This window comes from Notamacropus eugenii, chromosome 2 (genome assembly GCF_028372415.1).
Source record: "Notamacropus eugenii isolate mMacEug1 chromosome 2, mMacEug1.pri_v2, whole genome shotgun sequence".
NCBI classification, from domain to species: domain Eukaryota; kingdom Metazoa; phylum Chordata; class Mammalia; order Diprotodontia; family Macropodidae; genus Notamacropus; species Notamacropus eugenii.
In genome coordinates this window covers 122953585-122973024 of record NC_092873.1, presented here as the reverse complement: position 1 = coordinate 122973024, position 19440 = coordinate 122953585, and the positions used below count along the sequence as shown (strand labels likewise).

Below are 19440 nucleotides of genomic sequence, written 5' to 3'. Positions count from 1 at the left end.
TGGGTCCCTTGCAGGTCTAAGGCCTCAGTGGGCACATAATCAGAGTTAACAAGGAGAAGTAATTTCCAAAACTCATTCATTTTAGAACATAGTAGATCACTTCATAGGCTAGTGATCTAACTTTGTTTCTATCCTTTTACAAAAACTTTTTAGGTCTTGCTGCTTAGATGATTTAGCAGACATCAAACGAGCCCAAAGTATCAAGCAGTGTTTCCCTGTATCTTTATCAATGCACAACAGGCCTGCTTTACCTACCTATAGCGTTTTCACTTTGGACACTGCATTGTAAAATCCTATGAAACCTCACTGGAAGGAGAAAAGTGCATAGTACTTATAGTTTCACTCTGCTGCAGAGCTGGAATTTGTTAGGGGAATCAGGGTTTTACTTTAGGGTTCCAGAGTTTAAAGGGTGCTGACAACACTTGCATTCCAGTAGCCTAGAAATGGATGAGCTTATCACCAACATAGCTGGTGATAATAATGAATTAAAATAAGACGCTATCAGCTGCCTTCCCTTGGCAGCCAAACCACAGGCAAATTCCTCTTGAAACATGCCCTGCTGTGTTCTCACTCCTCCCTGCTAGAAGCCTTCTCTACTCATGGAGATCAGTGTCAGGTGTCTCACATTCTTATATACTTGAGTCACCCCAAAACACACACTGAATTAGTCCTAAACAGTGGATTTACAGGTGCATTGTTGTTCACTGCACCCCCATCCAAAAAATGAAAACCTCCTCTCTGAATGTTGCCTCTACCACTCCCCACTCATCCTTCTTCTACTTCTTCTCTTTGGACATCTTAGAACAGCAAAGAATACATTGGTCTTGCTTGAGTTAACAAAATCTAAGATTCTTCAATGCCACCTTAAATCCATGACAACGAAACTTTGCCTCTGCCAATTCATACTTTCCAGTCATCAGGGCTCCACCCAGCTGTCAAAGTGATACTTGTTTTTTTTTGTTTTTGTTTTTGTTTTTTTGCTGTATGGAAGGCAAGGCAATTGGGGTTAAGTTCACACAGCTAGCTAAGTGTCAAGCATCTGAGACTGGATTTGAACGCAGGCCCCCCTGACCCCAAGACCAGGGATCTATTCACTGTGCTGCCCTAGCTGCCCCTAAAGTGATATTTGTTAAACACAACTCTGACCATGTCACTGGCCTGCTCAAGAAGATTCATGCTTCCCTGTTACCATAAGGTACATCTAGGAACTCCTCCAACTGGCATTTTAAAATCTTCACCTTGGTTCCATGCCACTTTCCCAGACTCGATACACATTATTGTCCTTTATGTACTTTGTGGTCCAGCCAAACTGGTGTATTTACCCTTCCCCATGTGTTAAGTTCGTCTCTCATCTCCGTGCTTTTGCAAAAGCTGTCCTCCATGATTAGAATGTACTTCTTCCTCATCTCAGCAATTCAGAATCCCTGGTTCCCTTCAAACTTCAGCTCAAATACCATGTTCCACAGAAATCCTTTACTCAAGCCCCACTCCTCAGGTCCCCAATATAATATATCTGACAAGTGGTCATTCACTTTCAGTTTGAATGGACTCCTCCACGGAGGAGAAAATCATGCTGAGGGTCACCCGTTTCACTTAGGGATAGCTCTACTTGCAAGAAAATTTTACTGTCATCAAGCCTAAATCTGCCTCTTTACAACTTTTATCCTTTTCTCCCCATTCTGTCCTCTAGGATCAAAGCAAACAGAACTAATCTATCTTTTATCCATATGACAGCCCTTCAGATACCTGAAGACAGCTATGATATCTTTCCTGTATCTTCTTATTGTCTCAAGTCATCTTGTCATTTGTGGAGACTTTATCCAACATTTAGGACCAACCCCTTGTCCCATTTCATTAATCAAACCTTCCCTGGATACTCCAGAGATTTCTGATTTGTCCTACTTCTGATATCTAAAGCAGGATTTTGACAAGCAAAATCGGTAAATATAATGCAAATCTTGTCTTTGTAAAAAAAAAAAAATGATGATTTGCTCATTGGGTCAAGGTTCAGGTCTTCTACTTCTTTGTGTCCTCACCCAAAGCACAGTAGGTTTTAACATCTGTCCTTTTATTGATTTAAGCACTCTCCACTGAATTAATAATTTCTCCATGTTTGTAAAAAAGATCTTCACAAATTATTGTGGCTGAAAAAGTCACCCTCCTATGACCAATCTAAGTTTGTCTAATAAGCCTCTCCAAACAACTGATATTCAGATAAAAGATACACAGATTGTTCCAAAAGTCTTGGGAAAGTGTAATGGCAAGCAAAGTGGGATCTTTTGCTGTTTTTGCTTTAGTATAATCAAGTACCTCTGATTGAATCTTGCCTTTGTCAAGGAAGAGTCTTTACTAGGAGTAAAGTACAGAAACAAGAGTGTCCTTAACTAGAAACAGTATGTGTATTTGTATTGTTCATTATTTTAATGTGATTAAAGATCTTCCTTACCCATGAATGGGCCTGCCCATTAAGGGAAGTTTGGGGAAGATTTGTAGGAAAGCCCACACTTTTTGTTAAGTTTCTAATAAGGCATTGGTTCTCAAGGGTTGTGATGCCCTCTAGCTCTAAAAAATATATAAATACTCTGCAGGTGAGGTTTTACTTTGGGGCATACTGACTGGAAATGTTTGTTTGGCCAGAGACTCTGGAAACCTGCTAACGAGCCCCTAGGCTTTGAAAAACCAGATGTTGGTGCTTCCCTCTCTGGTAACTATGGTCAGATAGTTGAACCTGTCTGTTACTTTGTGATATATGTATTGATTATGGTCAGACAGTTGGAAGCCTGTCTGTTGGTCTTTGATTTCTCTGTATTTTTTTTTTTTTGAAGTTCAAGGTGCTGACTTTTTCCTCTGAACTAGGTGAATGTTATATGTGCTTGATTAAAGGAGACTGTTAACCTCTCAAAAGTTGCTTTTCCTTTTAGAGAAGCAGATCAAAAAACCTGTGATAGCAGGCTCCGTTGTGTATGTCTGGGTCTTTGCTGATAGAGAAAGTTGAAAGATACTAAAGCTTAAATTAGAACTGAAGATAACTTCTAAAGGATGCAAATAATATACATAGCATGCTATATGATTGTTAAGTTATTAAAGCTTAAAATAGCACTAAGATTTTTGGAATGCCAAGTATAGCAAAACACCAGACTCAATTTAAAAATGTTTCTGGTGTAGTAGGCCTGCCAGACCTATCCTCTGCCAGCCTACCCCTACTTTTGACACATATAGGCTATGTGTCCCTCAGCAAATTGCATTGCTTCTCAGTGCCCTCAGGATGTAGTAAGATTATAAATTTCAGATCAGGGACTCATCTGCATTGGCAGAGAGGGAGCTCTTCACCAGGAATTACTTATGCTTATAAAGTCACAGGAATGATCAAAAATGTGTAAGTCACTATCCTGGATGCTGTAGATAGAAAGACAAAAATAACAGTCTATTTTATAGAATACAGGAGTTCTGGTAGCTATAGGCAGACCCTACTGTATCCCTTCTCCAACTTCAGTAGACAGACAAAAGTCAGGGTTAAAGGGAGGTCATTCTGGCATTAGACTTGCAAACCAAATATTTGTGGAAGAACTGATCCTTTGCTTACCTACAAAAAACGATGAAAATTTTGTCACTCTATGCTGCTAATCCAGAAAAAAAAAATATCCACCATTATTGTTTGTTTGCATTCCAGATGGGAATCAATGTTGTGGACTCCGCTGTGTCTGGATTAGGTGGTTGTCCTTATGCAAAAGGTGCTTCTGGGAATGTAGCAACAGAGGACTTGATCTATATGCTGAATGGTCTGGGACTCAATACGGTAAGTTGTTATAATACATTCAAATAATATTCATATATTCGATGAAGCCCCAGATCAGAAGATTTGTAAGAATTGAAAACTCATTTTGAGGTCAAGGTTTTATTTCAATCCTGCAGTGTGCTGAAATTCAGAGATGAAAATCCAATATCAGAGACAGATTTAAAGTAACAACATTGCTACAGCTCAGTCATTGAGAACAATAAGACCTTACGTTTGTTGCAGCATTTTATACTTCAGTTTAAGAGGCAGCATAGCATAGTGGATAGAGATTCAGCTCCAGAGAATGGAAAATAGGAGGAATTCAAGTCTTACCTCTGAGTGCGTCTTACCTCTGGCCAAGTCATCCTAGATAAGTCATTTAAAACCCAGGTCCCCAGACAATTCTCGAAAACTCTAAACTTGTTGGAAAGTTTCTGATCTGCCTCAGTGGGAGAAGTTTCTTAATGGGAAATTCCTGAATCAGTGAAACCATAAGTCTAGATGAATCGTCCCCAATTTACCCCCATCGATCACAGTGCATTTATCAAATATCAGACACTGTACTAGCGAGGCAGTAGGGAATTAAATAGAGAAATGGACTCAATCAGCAAACATTTATTAAGTGCTTACTGTGTGACAGGCATTGTGCTAAGCTCTGGGAATATAAAAAGATACAAGGAAATTGCATTCTGTTAAAGGATATAATTTCAAAGTTTCCACATATGATATTTCTCTTGGTCTGACTTGATATTCATGACAATTTCAAGAAACTGATAATTCAGATATTATTATTCTTGTTTATAGACAAGGAAATTAAGATTCAGAGTAATTCAGTGATTTAGCATTTTTTTTAATTGACTATGGAAAAGGGAAAGATTTATTAGATATTGGTGAAAAACCATTTAAATGCCCTAACATGTAATACACATTTGGTATTTGTTAAGTATCAGAAATTTAGATTTAAAGATGAAAGGAACATTAAGGATCATGAAATTTAACACTTTCTTTTAAAGACATTTAGATGACTTAGAGAATAGAGAATTGGTCCTGGAGAAAGGAAGACCTGAATTCAAATCTGGTCTCAGATACTAGCTATGCAACTTTGGGCAAGTCACTTAACTTCTATGTGTCCAGAAAGCAGTGTGACCCAGAGGATGGATCATGGGACCTGTGTTCAAACTTACCTTAGGTATTTTCTAGATGTACGACCCTTGTCAAACCTTGGTTTGTCACAGCTTCCTCAATTGTAAAAAGGGAATTATAATAGCACTTACTTTGCAGAATTGTTGTAAGGATCAAGAGATAACATTTGTAAAACGTACATAGTAGATGCTATAAAAATGCTTTTCCCTGCCTTATTGATGAAGAATCTGAGGTCTAGAGAGAAGAGGCAAACCCTTATTCACTTAGGTAATAAGTGGCAGATCTGGGATATTAGCCAAGATGCTCTCCAAATCCAACCATCTTTCCACTTTATTGTACTGCATCCTAAGTCATAGCATTAGAGATTTAAAGCTGCAAGAGACTTCAGAGATCACCTAGCCCAACTTCCTCATTTTAAAGAGAATGAAAATGATTCACTGTCACACAGGCAGGAAGTGACAGAGGCTAGATTTCAGTCCAGAGTTTTTGACTCCAAAAGCAGTGGTCATTCCATGGGAACACATTTTGTCTCAAAATGACTTGGGTTGTATCTATCTACTCTCACCAGACATGGCACTCCATTTGGAAAGGGAGCAAAAAGAAGAGTGCAGATTAAATCGCTATTAGGAGAAAAGAATAAGGTAAATAGTTATGACCATAGAGCAAGAGAAGTCAGTCACAATGTAGTGACAAGAGCACTGAATTTGGACTCAGCAGACCAGGGTTTAAATCATTCAACCTTCTTTGGTCTGTTTGTTTATCTGTAAAATAAAAAGGACTCTGGTCATTAAGGTCCCATTCAACTCTGAATAAACATATATATATTATATATATATATGTGTGTGTGTGTGTGTGTGTGTGTGTGTGTGTGTGTGCGTATATATACATATATACATACATATATAGACACACATATATAAACATATACATATATGTGTGTGTGTATATATATATACATATATATATATGTATATATATATACAGAGAGAGAGAGAAAGAGAGAGAGAATTGAATCGTTTGGATCTTGGAAGCCCCAAATCTTCCCTTAGTGTACAAGCCGTCATGACTTTCTCTAGCTTTTTGTTGTTTTGTAAGGTATTGCAATAATATTTTTTATGTTTAGGAGATGGACCTAAAGAAAAACTTTTTTTAAAAGAATAGGTTATTACTCCAAGAAGCAAGATAATGACAGCTTAAATTTGTTCTTGACATTTTAAGTCCTACAAAAGGGTAGAAAACTGCTAAAATGAAACTCTTTTCTTTGCCTGTATTTCAACAATCCAACTTAAATAACTTATAAATGGAGTTCTGAGGAGGTGATGAGAGTATTTGATGGTTGATGAAGCTTGAAAACTCTCCTGTGAGCACTTGTTGGAAGATAATTAGGAACTTTTGGTTGACACATGTAGCCAATCATACAAAATTTCCTTTTAGCTTTATGAGAGAATTCAAAGTAGAGTGTGCTCTGGATCCAAAAGAGAAGGCACCTAAGGACATTTCTGTGACACACCAGGGTTTCCTGAAGTAAGATACAAGCTGAAGTAACTATTGGTTCTGGGAATAGTTGTACAAGAAATAGCAATAATAAAATTCATTTACATATGGTGGATTTTTAAAAATGTTTTATGGCTATTTTCTTTTAATAAAAAAAGAGAATGGAATTCAAAATTCTCCAAAATCAAAACTCAAAACCTCCAAAAAGTTTCCATAGCAAAAACAAGTTAAAAGGGAATATGGTTAAGTAAAATATATAAAATATCCACGTACACATATATCGTAATTTATATGTATGTATGCACATATATGTGTATTCATGTATATATATGCTCACCTATGTTGTTGTTCAGTTGTGTCTGACTTCATGACCGCATTTGGGATCTTCTTGGCAAAGCTTCTGGAGTGGTTTGGCATTTCTTCCTCTAATTCATTTTACAGATAAGAAAACTGAGGCAAACAAGATTAAGTTACTTGTGCAAGGTTATGGATTATAAGCGTTTGAGGTCAAATTTGAGCCCAGGTCTTCTTGACTCCAATCCCGGAACTCTGTCTGTTGTACCACTTACCTTCCCCCTGCCCCACACCTTCTTCCCCCTACACACATGTAAATTTCTGAAAATGTCACTGCTGTTTTGGAACACACCAGGGATGTATGCAAAATCCTATTTACAAAAAAGGTGTTAGCATGCAAACCATGAGAGCATTCCATCACTGTAAAGAAGGACCCAATAAGTCCACTTTAAAGCCAAAGGAAGAGGGGAAAAAACATTTATGAAGGACCTACCATGTCCCTAGCACTGTACTAAGTGCTTTATCAATATCTCATTTGATTCTTATGGCAACCCTTGGAGGGGTTATCATCATTTTACAGTTGATATACCCAGGGTCACCTAGCTTTGACTTGTTTGAAGTCTTTGAATTCAACCTCAGAGACTATCTGGGACTTAACGTATGTTTCCCTGTGTTTCCTTATCTGTAAAATGGGGATTAGATAATGGCACCAACCTCTGAGGGTGGTTGTGAGGATCAAATGAGATATTTATAGGTACTAATAAATACTTGTCCTGTCTCCACTTCTCATTCCCCTAACCCCATTTTCAATTGAGACATTGGGACATGCATCCTACATAAGGATTAAGTAGTAGCTAATCCCTACTAGAGATATGCTAATTTCAGCCTTAAAAACCCCTTAGTGGTTTATCAATAAATTTAAATATTTTTATTGATTTTATCAGGTTTTGTAAGTCCTGCTATGGAAACTCTTTTCATAGTTGTAGTTTGCAGTTCTGTCTATAATTTGTAATTTTAGAAAGTTACTAAGGTACTGAATAGTTAAGTGACTTTTCTATGATCACAGAGCCAGTATGTGTTAGATTCAGATTCAGCTTCTTGTAATTCTAAGACCTCTGTAAGCTAAGATCTCTATTAGCTATAATACACTGCCTCTAAACCAAGAGTTCATAATTTGAGGCACCCAAAATGTTAAAAATGTTTTTATGGCTATTTTCTTTTAATAAAAAAAGAGAATGGAACTCAAAATTCTCCAAAATCAAAACTCAAAACCTCCAAAAAGTTTCCATAGCAAAAACAAGTTAAAAGGGAATATGGTTAAGTAAAATAAATAAAATATCCATGTACACATATATCATGCATTTATATGTATGATATATGTACTATGTTTTTTAATGTATATTTTGAAAACTGTTTTGATATAATTGGTTTCCTTCACGATCTTATGTCTTTTACTTTATGTATTTAAAAATATTATTCTGAGAAGTTGTCCAGAGGTTTCACCAGGCCTGGCACTCCATTCAGTGATAAAGGAGGTCATGACATACTCAAAAAGATTAAGAACCTCTGCTCTCAACCTTTTTTTAAGCATATCAATAACTATTTTGAGCTCCATTTTTAAAATTTAAAATATCATTGGAGTATTTCTAAAAGCTGACACATGAATTATTTCTGTAATTTCTTTTTACCTAAAAAAATTATTGCCTTAAAACATTTTTCTTCAAGTCTTCATCTTGCAACAATACAGAGTTCTTCTGTTTTCATGTGTCCTCATCTGGAGCTGCTTTAATCTTTGATCACTTGAGTTGTCTTTCTTTGTGTCTCTTCTAAGTCTGTTCTGCCTTTCATGTAGTTCATCAGTGAATATAATATTTATATTGTGGTTGCCCCATGACTTTACATATGGGTAAGATTACAGACTATGTTTTAATTAAAAAAAAACATATTTAGGATTTTTAGGTCTCATGATTATTTATAAGCCTTGATCATGAGGGTGATGAACTTAAACCCAGGAAGACATGGAATGAAATGACAGTTCAGATGTTCAGCAAATCACTTTACCACTCTGATCTGGTGTCTTTATCTTTAAAAAAAGGATAATAATAGTATCTATTTCACAGGATTGTTGGGACTATCAAATGAAATAATGCAGATAAAATATATTTTGAAAATATTTGATAATAGCTGACATTCATATAGCACTTTAAGGTCTACAAAGTCCTTGATATATACTATTTGTTTGATCAACATGCCCTTGAGCACTATCATCTCTGCTTTACCAGTGGAGATAATTAGAATTAGAAATTAATTAGAAAACTGAGGTCAGAGAGGAGAAGTACTTGGACAGGTTGACATAACTTTTAACTGTGTGAGGCAGGATTCAAACCTAAGTGCCCTTGAAACTGAATCTACCTCCATATTAACTATACTGTACTGCCTTAAAATGTTATATATAAAGGTAAGTTGTTATTATTAATATTATTAAAGAGAATAAATCAAAACAGTTATACTGTGTTCCATAGGAAGAACTAAATGTGAAGGATTTAGTTTTAGAATGATGAATTTAACATTGGATAATTATTAAACCAGATAGAAAGAATAAAGATAATTAGATGGCATAGTGGATCTACTACTAGACCCTGAGTCAGGAGGATCTGGATTACATTTTGAGCTCAGACACTAGCAAGTGGGTGGGCAACTCTAGGCAAGCCACTTATCCTCTGCCTGCCTCAGTTTCCTCAATCTGTAAAATGGGAATAATAGTAGCACCAACTTGCCACAGCTGTGATGATAAAATTAAATGATATTTGTAAAGTACTTTGCAAACCTTAAAGCTCTTTTAAATGCTAGCTAGTAACACTACTGATAACCTTTCATTATTTCATTTCTTTTTTTTCTTCTTTCTCATTTTTCCATTGACCAGGGAGTGAATCTTTACAAAGTGATGGAAGCTGGGAACTTTATTTGTAGAGCTATAAATAAGACAACAAATTCTAAAGTAGCTCAGGCCTCCTTCAATGTCTGACATGAATGAGGTTGGATTGTGAAACTTGGAAGCTCAATCTCACCTGAAAAACATTACTGTCACTTTATTTGGAAATGTGAAATGATGGGCAGAAGTGGAACTGGGCTCTTAAAAAGAAGATTGTTGACTCAAAACATAGCATGGATACCAGGTAAATAGAAGGATTTATGGATAAATAATAAAACAATTCAGTGTATAAACATATTAGAACTTAGAAAATGTCATATATTGCTGTGACAGAAATAACTTTTTTAATTCACTTGAAAATTGACTGCAGATTTCCCCAATATTGAATACTTGGTTAATACTTAATCAAGTTGGTTCAACACAGAGTACATATTTTCAGTAGTTTATGAGATTCCACATAGTGTGTGGGCCTGATATTATACGTTTTGCTTCTGGATCTCAACTTTCTGTTTGCCAAGTCAGTTAAGTTATGAATGAAGAGCCAAATCTCAATATGACCCTAAGTAATTTTAGCAATAAGACTTTTGTATTTCAACTATAGTTAACATCTGTTAACTGTTTGAATGACTTTATCTTGTTCCAAGAGGCTGTGGTCAATGGCAACACGCCATATCCTGGGAACATATTAGGACCTCCCATATTTGTTACATGCATCCAGTTCACCATACTTCCCTTTTCACCAGTTACAGTACAAACCAACAGGCTCTAACTCAACAATAAAGAAATTGGAGGTAGGATTTCCATCCCATTTAATTCATACCATAAAAGAGAATAACTCTGGATCTACTTTTAGCACATCCTATTTTCACATTTTTTTCAGGTTCCATATTGCCCTTGTAACTCTAATTGTAATTGCAATGTTATTAAAGCAATCCTCAATGCATGGACAATTTCATTCTTCCTCATTCTATAGTTAGGTTAAACCATCATACAATAAGGTTATCTATTTTTTAGTACTTTGCTTAGTGTTAAAATTGATTAAATTCTTACTTATGGTAAACTCAAGAAGAAAAATTGTCACGTAGAAAATGTTTACTGAAATGGCTCAGGTCAATGCATCAGAGATGGGTAATGAGAAATATCGTATTAAGAATAACATTTCAGTAACCTATGCAAATCATGTGCAGAAAATGTAATATTTCACTCTGAAATGTCAGTTCTCTTATTTATGTAGGCTTCTCCAGTAATACTTGATATTATCTTTTGAATAAATTGAATATTGGTTCAAATATGAAAATGAACATTTGTGGGCTTTCTATTAATATTCATCAATTCTCTTCAAATATATTTTTAAGAATCAAAGCAAGAAAGAGAGGTTCTGATTGTAACTAAGGTGAGTTTAATAACAATAGCATGAATAATAACTTTCATAAATGAAATGTGCTGGGGTTGGCAAAACCAAAATAGCTATCAGAGAAAGGGCTCAACTCACTTGGTACTGGAACAGTAGTGAAGAAGGCAGAAATTTCTACCCAAAATCTGTTTTGTCCTCCCAAATGGGTAAGCCCAGTTTGCTTCTTTCATTGAAAAAACCTTCATTGATTATGTCAAGAGTATTTACTTTTCCATTTTCCTAGCTTCCAAATGTATAACTATATCGTGCCTTTGTGTCCCTTGTTACTTAACTCTCAAACCAAAATAAAATTTCTATATTCATCAAGAAAATCTAATGTCACATGAGGATAATAGGAAAGAATGTACTAGGTCCAATGAAGGAACACAGTTCCTAATATTTTAGACTCTAAGAAATTAGTTAACTTGAAACTTTAATGAGTTCTTTTTATGGATTTCCTTTCCTGTTTACCTTTTCATGTTTCTCTTGATTCTTTTATTTGAAAGTCAGATTTTCTATTCAGCTCTGGTCTTTTGAACAAGTATGCTTGGAAGTCCTCTATTTCATTGAAATTCCATTTTTTCCCCTAAAGTATTATACTTAGTTTTGCTGGGTAGGTGTTTCTTGGTTTTAATCCTACCTCCTTTGACATCTGGAATATCATATTCCAAACCCTCAGATCCTTTAGTGTAGAAGCTGCTAAATGCTATGTTATCCTGATTGTATTTCTACAATACTTGAATTGTTTCTTTCTGCCTAGGTGTAATATTTTTCTTTGACCTGGGAATTCTGAAATTTGCCTACAATATTCCTAGTAGTTTTGCTGTTAGGAGCTCTTTCAGGAGGCGATTGGTGGATTCTTTCCATTTTTATTCTACCCTCTGGTTCTAGGACCTTAGGGCAGTTTTCCTGAATAATTTCACGAAAGATGATGTTTAGGCTCTTTTTTTGATCAGGATTCTCAAGTAGACAGATAATTTTTAAATTGCCTCTCTTGCATTTATTTTTCAGGTCAGTTGTTTTTCCAGTGAGATATTTTACATTGTCCTCTATTTTTTCATTCTTTGGGTTTTGTTTTATAATTTCTTGAATTCTCATAAAATAATTAGTTTCCATCTGCTCCATTCTAATTTTTAAGGAATTATTTTCTTCAGTGAGTTTTTGAACCTCCTTTCCCATTTGTCCATTTCTACTTTTTAAGGCATTTTCTCCTCATGGGCTCTTTGGACCTCTCTTGCCAATTGGGTTAGTCTGTCTTTAAGGTGTTAAAATTCTTCAGCATTTTTTGGATCTCCTTTAACTAGCTGTTGATTCTTTTTCATGATTTCCTTGCATCACTCTCATTTCTCTTTCCTATTTTTCCTCTACTTCTCTTACTTGATTTTCAAAATGCTTTTTGAGCTCTTCCATGACCTGAGACGATTTCATATTTGGGGGGAGCTTTGAATATAGGAGCCCTGAACTTGTTATCTTCCTGTGGTTGTATGCTTTGATCTTCCTCCAATTGTATACTCTGATCTTTCTCATCCAAAAGGACAGAAGAAAATTTCATCAATAAAGTAAACTAAAGTCTTATTTTTCCACCATTTTGGACATTTTCCCAGCCAATTACTTGACTTTTGAGCTCTTTGTTAAGTGGAGGGTATACTACCTCAAGTTTCAGAGGTTTTGTGTAGCTGTTTTCAGAGATATCTTTAGGGACCTGTAAATTCTCACTTCCTCCCAAGTGATATAATCAAGGGAGAGGTGTTTACTCCTCTCCTGGCCTATGCTCTGGTCTGTGAGTAACCACAAGCACTCTTTTCTGCCCTGGAACTGAGAGTAGGTTTCCCTCTCCACATCCACCACCAGCTCTGCTATGCCAGTGCTCCTCCTCTTGCCAGGACTGCCACTAAGGACTGTGACTCAGATCAGCTACTCAATTCCTCCATGGTCTATAGGCTGTGAGCTGCAGAAGCAGCCACCTCTGTGGCAGTAGCTACAACTGCCTTGGAGCTGGGGCCAGACCATGCTCCCTTCTCACCCAGGTGAGATAGCTTTCTCACTGACCTTTGAAGTTGTCTTTGTCATTTGTGGCTTGAGAATTCTGGAAACTGCAGCAGCTGCTAGTGATTCCATGCCTTGAGGCCTACTCCACTCCTATCTCTGCTGGTGCAGGAGACCCTTCTTGTCAGTCTTTCAGATTGTCTTGGGCTGAAAATCTGTTTCATTTTGTCATTTTGTGACTTCTGCTGCTCTAGAATTTGTTTAGTCATTTTTTACAGGTATTTTGAGTGGTTTGGAGAGAGAGATCAAGCAGGTCCCTGCTTCTACTCTACCATCTTGGCTCCACCCTACTCAGGTTTTCTTAACTATAAGTCTAGTAGTGTATCCACTGTGCCACCTAGCTGCCTCTGTTTCTTTTGATTCTCCTAACAATACTGTGAGATAGGAGTGCTATTCACAAATAAAGAGACTTGATGCTCAGAATGTTTAAGTGATTGGTCCACTATTGAACAGTTCATAAGTATTTGAAGTGGAATTTTAACCTGGGTCTTTAATTGACCCTCTTCTCATCATACCAATTAGCTGCATGCTTAATCATTGTCTTCTTTTTCTTTCAATCAATTCTCATCTAATGTGATTTTCAGTTTTCTTATCATCATGGTTACCCTCCCCTGGATGTGTTTCAGTATATTAAAAACCCTCATCAAACTTTGCACCAAGAACTGAATAAATCATACAGATGACATCTGACTAGGGTTGAATGCAGTACGTTAATTATAGTAACAATTCTGGAAAGAATGCCTCCCAACTTAACAAAGTCTTAGTTCACTTCTCTGACTGCCTGGCCACTTTGTTGACTCAGGAGCTTCTTAGTAGTTAGTAAGTCTTATAGCAGGTGCTATATATCTTGTTCATCTTTGCATCCCTCTTTATATTTAGAACAGTGAGTCTGATATAATAGTTGCTTGGTAGATGATTGAGCACGGGGTGGTTATTGAAAATGTAGAGGAAAACCACACACACATACACAGAAACAGAGACAGACAGACAGAGGAAAAAACCATAATACTCTGATTGGAAATTGAATCAGAAATTGAACCTTGGGGATCAGTGAGATCTCTTGATCTGACTTGCAGCTGAACTTTCCCATATATGTGGACTTACCCTATTAGAATGTGAGATCCTTGTGAGAAGGGTCAATCTTACTTATTTCTTTTTATTTTCAATGCTTAGAGCAAAGTATTTCATATGGATTTTTTATTCATTCCAAAGATAGAATTGTGTTCCTTACCTGTCCAAATTACTACTCCCATCTGTATTAACATGGTATCCTGTTTTAATAAAACAAAGAGGCCACATAGATTGTAATACAAATTGAATGGGAAATCAGGGTATGGCAGCAAGCAATTATAGGTACTGGGAAAGGTAACAAGTAAGATAGATCTTCTGTGGAAATTGAAGGCATAATTCATCCTGATCTATGTGTAATTTTGACATAAGAATAGAAAAAGTACTTGTTGTCTCATCTTAACACTTCCTTTTTCTCCCCTTCTACAAAATCTTGTAATCAGGACAGTCTAATAAACCATAAAACACTCAACTGAAAGATAGTGCTTGAACTGGGAAAGAACAGTTGCTACTGACCTCTTAGTTGCTAAATCAAATGGCCTTTTCTCAGTCCTCATTTTCCTTGACCTCTCTGCAGCCTTTGACTCTCTGTTCTTTAATACACTCTTCCCTCTAGGTTTTTAGACATCATTCTCTTATTCTCCTCCTACTCCTTTGACCATTCCTCTGTCTCCTTGATTTATCCTCATCCTGATCGTACCCTCTAACTACAAGAGCCCCTTGGGGATTTCTATCCTTTATTACTATTTTAATCATCTGTACATATTTATTGCTTTAAAAACATGATTTTATTGGTTTATGAAGTTTTTCATCTTCAGAGTTCCCCACGTTATCACTCCCCACCCCATTGTAGAGAACCATAACAAAGAATTTTTTTGCATTCTGCTTTAAGGTTTGTAAAGTGACAATTATGATGATGATAGCTATTATTTAGATATCATGCTATCATAGAATACAACAACCTTGTAGATAAAAGCTATTATTATCTATCAAGGTTATCTGGGCCTTTTTCCATTTCTATACTATTTCATATAGTGATATCAGGTCTTATGGATTGAATTACCCTTTCTATGCTGATATATTTCAAATGTACCTTTCCTGCCCTAACCTCTCTGTTGAATTCCAATCTTGCATCTCTCACTGCCTTTTAGATATCTCACATTAGATGTCTAGAAGACATCTTAAACACAATATGTTCAAAACAGAACTCATTATCTTTTCCACTAAGCCCTTCCCCTGCTCCTACCTTTCCCATTACAATAGAGGACAATACCATCTTCCCAGTTCTTCAGTCTTGCAACCTAAGAGTCATCCTAGAATCCCTGCTATCTCCCCATCCTCATCCAACATGTTGCCAAGACCTGAAGATTTCACCTTTCCAACATCTCTTGAATATACCCCCTTTTGTTCTCTGACACTGTCACCATTCTAGTGCAGTCCTTCATTGTCTTATGCTTTGATGCATCAGCAAGGACTGTGACATACACAAGATTGCCTGCTGTACAGGTTCTTTGATCTGCTTTTCTAAAAGAAAAGCAACTTTTGAGGGGTCAACACTCACTTTAATCAAGAACATATATCATTCACTTAGTTCAGGGGAAAAAGTCAGCACCCTGAACTTCAGGAAAAATATAGAGAAACAAAGATCAACAGACAGGGCTTCCAACTGCCTGACTGTAAGCACTACATATGTTACAGAACAACAGACAGATTCAACTGTCTGACCATACATATATGGTTACCAGAGAGAGAAGCAGCAACATCTGCATTTTAAAAGCCAGGGGGCTCCTTAGCCACTACCCAGAGCCTCACCTGGACAAACACTTCCAGTGTGTAAGCCCCAAAATAAAACCTCACCTCAGAGTATTTAGAGACTTTTCAGATGTAGAGGGTATCATAACTCTTGAGAACCAGTGACTCATTAGAAATTAACAAAAGATATGGGTCTCGCTACAAAAAAGGATCTCCCCTAATCAAATTTCCTTTAATGAACAGACCCTTCAATAGGTGGGAAACATTTTTAACTTTTATAATTACTGTTACACTTGATTTCTGCAATAGCCTGATGGCAAATCTGTCTCTACTCCAATCCATTCTCCATTCAACCACTAATTTTCCTAAAGTGCAAGTGTGATCATGTCACAGCTTTATTTAATGAACTCTAGTGACCTTCTCCAGGAACAGATACAAAGTATTTTCTTTGGCATTTAAAGGTCATTACCTACTTCCTTCCTACATTTCCAGTCTCCTTACACCTTTGCCAACACACCTTTTTCATTCCAATGACCCTGGCCTCCTAATTGTTTCACAAATAAGCACTACATCTCTTGTCCTTAGACATTTCTTCTGACTTTACCCCAGAATGTTTTCCTTCCTCTACTGTACTGAACTCCCTGACTTCCTATAAGTCCCAACTAAAATCTCATCTCCTACAGGAAGCCTTCCCTAACACCTCTTAATTTCAGTACTTTCCCTCTTTTAATTGTTTCCTATTTATTCTCTATGGGGCTATCTCCAGTCATTCTGATGAATATCTGGTCACTGGATCCATATGGCTCAGGAGGAGAAAGTGAGGTTGGTGTCCTTGCACAGCCCCTCCTTCACTCAGTACAAGTCAAGTGCAAGTCATGTCATCATTTCTCTGATGTCATGGTTTTCTTCAAAAACAAAGGATGAACACAACCTGTGAGTAGACTGAACTGCCTGAGTGGGGACCCAGCAAGCTGGGGAACCCAGCTCATCATCTCTCTTCTGTCCCTCTCTCCCCTTCCTTTGTAGTTTAATGGCTAGATGTACTCCCTCCCTCCCTCCCTCCCTCCCTCCCTTCCTTCCTTCCTTCCTTTCTTCTCTCCTTCCTTCCTTCCTTCTTTATTTTTCACAAAACCTTAAACTCAGTGCTCTCTGAAGGCCATAGTTTGGAGAGCAATAGGTCCCTGCCCAAGCTCCACTTAATGGCTCATTTAGAGTGATTATCAATAGTAACAGTTTTTCTGTCCCTCCCATGATGATTTAGTTATTTTTTTTTTCTTTTGTTCAATGTAAGGGCCATTCCCTGACTGCTTCTTAAAGAGGCCTATTCACTCAGTGGGTGTTAGCTCCTTCTATGTGAGTACCTGAAAAGGCCAAGATCTCGCATTGCATCCTGGGCCATCTCCAGTCATCTTGATGCATATCTGGTCAGTGGATTCAAATGACTCAGAAGGAGAAAGTGAGGCTGGTGACCTTGCCTCCCTCCCGCACTCAAAACAAAGTCAAGTGCAAGTTATGTCATCATTTCTCTGATGTTATGGTCTTCTTTGAAAATGAAAGATGAACACACAACTTATTCTCTATATAGCTTGTTTTGCATATATTTGTTTATATGTTGTCTCTGCCAGTAGATTGTAATTCCCTTGAGGGCAGGGACTTTTTGTTGTCTCTTTTTGTATCCCCTGTACTTTACATGGGGCCTAGAACATAGTGAGTGTTTAATAAATATTTATTGATTGATTTTTCCCTGACAGCAGGTTATTTGTCTGTACATCAGTCTCAAGCAACTCCTTATTTATTCATTTGTTTGTTTATTCATTCATTCATTTATTTTAGCACTACTTAGATGGAGTCATATCTTCATCTCACAGGATGCTTCTCTGAGCTCTTTAGGAGATCCCTAAAGTTCAATTTACTATATTCTAAGGACATAGCTGTCCAATAATATCAGCCCCTAGTCCATCTCCATTCAACATGCGTGTTCTCTGAAAGAATATCATGTTATATAAGTATGATGATATAACTTTTCTCTGTCTCTCTATTTCTCTTTCTCTCTCCCTCCTCCACATCCCTGGACTGTGTTGACAATGATTTGGAGTCACCTCTAGACACATTTCTTTCTCTTTATCTTGGTTCACCCTATAAACCATGCATTTTCAGCTGTATTGTGCTGCATTCCAATGTGACCTAAGCTACTCATGCAATATTGGTGAATAAACCTTCCCCCCGAAGCACTATCATCATATATGTGTGAAAGTCTCTTTATGGTCATTTTCCAGGTTTTCCCCTCTGTCCCAGTTAAGTAGGTTGTTTATTCTCCTTTAAGCTTCCAAGAAAAACTAATAGGGACTTTAGTAGGCTGTGCCACATCAAGGAAAAATAATTAGACATCCCCTACCCCCAACTTTGTTTCCAAATGCTGCTTTGCTTCTCCAAACTCAGCCCAGTTCTTATTTACCTTTGGGCTTTCACTAGTCTCCCAAAGGAGAGCAAACAAAGTTAACATAAAAAAGCTATGCCTCTGGTCCCCAGACCTTAAAGTCTATCTCTAGCCTTTCATGGAAGAATGCAAGTGTAGTTTAGAAGGTGGCATCTAGTGGGAAGGGTGCTTTGTTCACCAAATACATGTGACTAAAAAAACTCTGTAGTTAAGGTAGAATTTGTATGAAAGGATACCTTTGCAATGCTTGTATTTTCAAAATAAAATTCAGCTACTATGAAAAATAGACAGTCAGATTTTAGATTTCTTTTCACAATTTCCTGAATAAATGTGCCTTACATAATTAAGCATTCATTTTTTAAAAAAGTTTTATTATGTACTCTAAAATTATGTTCTGTGAATGCTTAAGGAGAAATAGCAATAAGGTCACTTTGGCTTAATCAAAGATTATATGAAGGGAAATAATAGATAATAGAACTGAAAATGTAAATGGGAATTAAGTTGGGAACCAAATCTCAACAAACTTTAAGTGCTTACTGTGTGCCAGGCACAGATCCAAGAGCTAAAGAGACAAAGAAAGTTAAAAAAAGTTCTTTCCCTCAAGGACTTCATATTCTAATGGGGAAAACCATAAGAAAAAAAATATTCATACAAAATATTTTCAGTATAAGTAGAAGGTAATACCAAAAGAAAGTCACTAGCAGTGGTAGAAGGCCAGAAAAACATTTTCTTGCAGAAGGTAAGGTTTGAGTTAAATTTTGAAGGAGTCAGGGAGATGCTAGGAGGTAGAAGTGTAGGAGAGTATTCCAAGTATGAGGGTCAACTAATGAAAAGGCAGAAAGCCTGGAGATTAAGGGGCCTATTTGAGGAATTGCAAGACCAATGAAGCTAGATCTTAAAATATGTATAGGAGAGTAAAGTGTAAAGAGACTGGAAAGGCATCCTGGTTGTGTAGGGCAAAACAGTAGATTTTGTAGTCTTTCCATAAATTCATAGGGAGCCACTGAAACCTCTTGAGAAGGGGAATAACATAATCCGACTTGTACTTTAGGAATATCACGAGGCATGTAAGTTACACTGTGCAGAAAAGAAAAGTAAAGTAGGAA

The 19440-nt window shown here is 36.8% G+C and overlaps 1 protein-coding gene across 1 annotated transcript in view; it reads left to right on the top strand.

The window, feature by feature from the left end:
- The window catches only part of HMGCLL1 (3-hydroxy-3-methylglutaryl-CoA lyase like 1), a 258782-nt gene extending 248960 nt beyond the window's left edge, over positions 1-9822 (top strand). The window contains exons 8-9 of the mRNA XM_072642501.1: positions 3671-3796; positions 9630-9822. Of these exons, the coding sequence (XP_072498602.1) occupies positions 3671-3796; positions 9630-9731 (228 nt within the window). The 3' untranslated portion in view covers positions 9732-9822. The remainder of the gene's footprint in view (positions 1-3670; positions 3797-9629) is intronic.
- Positions 9823-19440: the final 9618 nt, after the last annotated feature.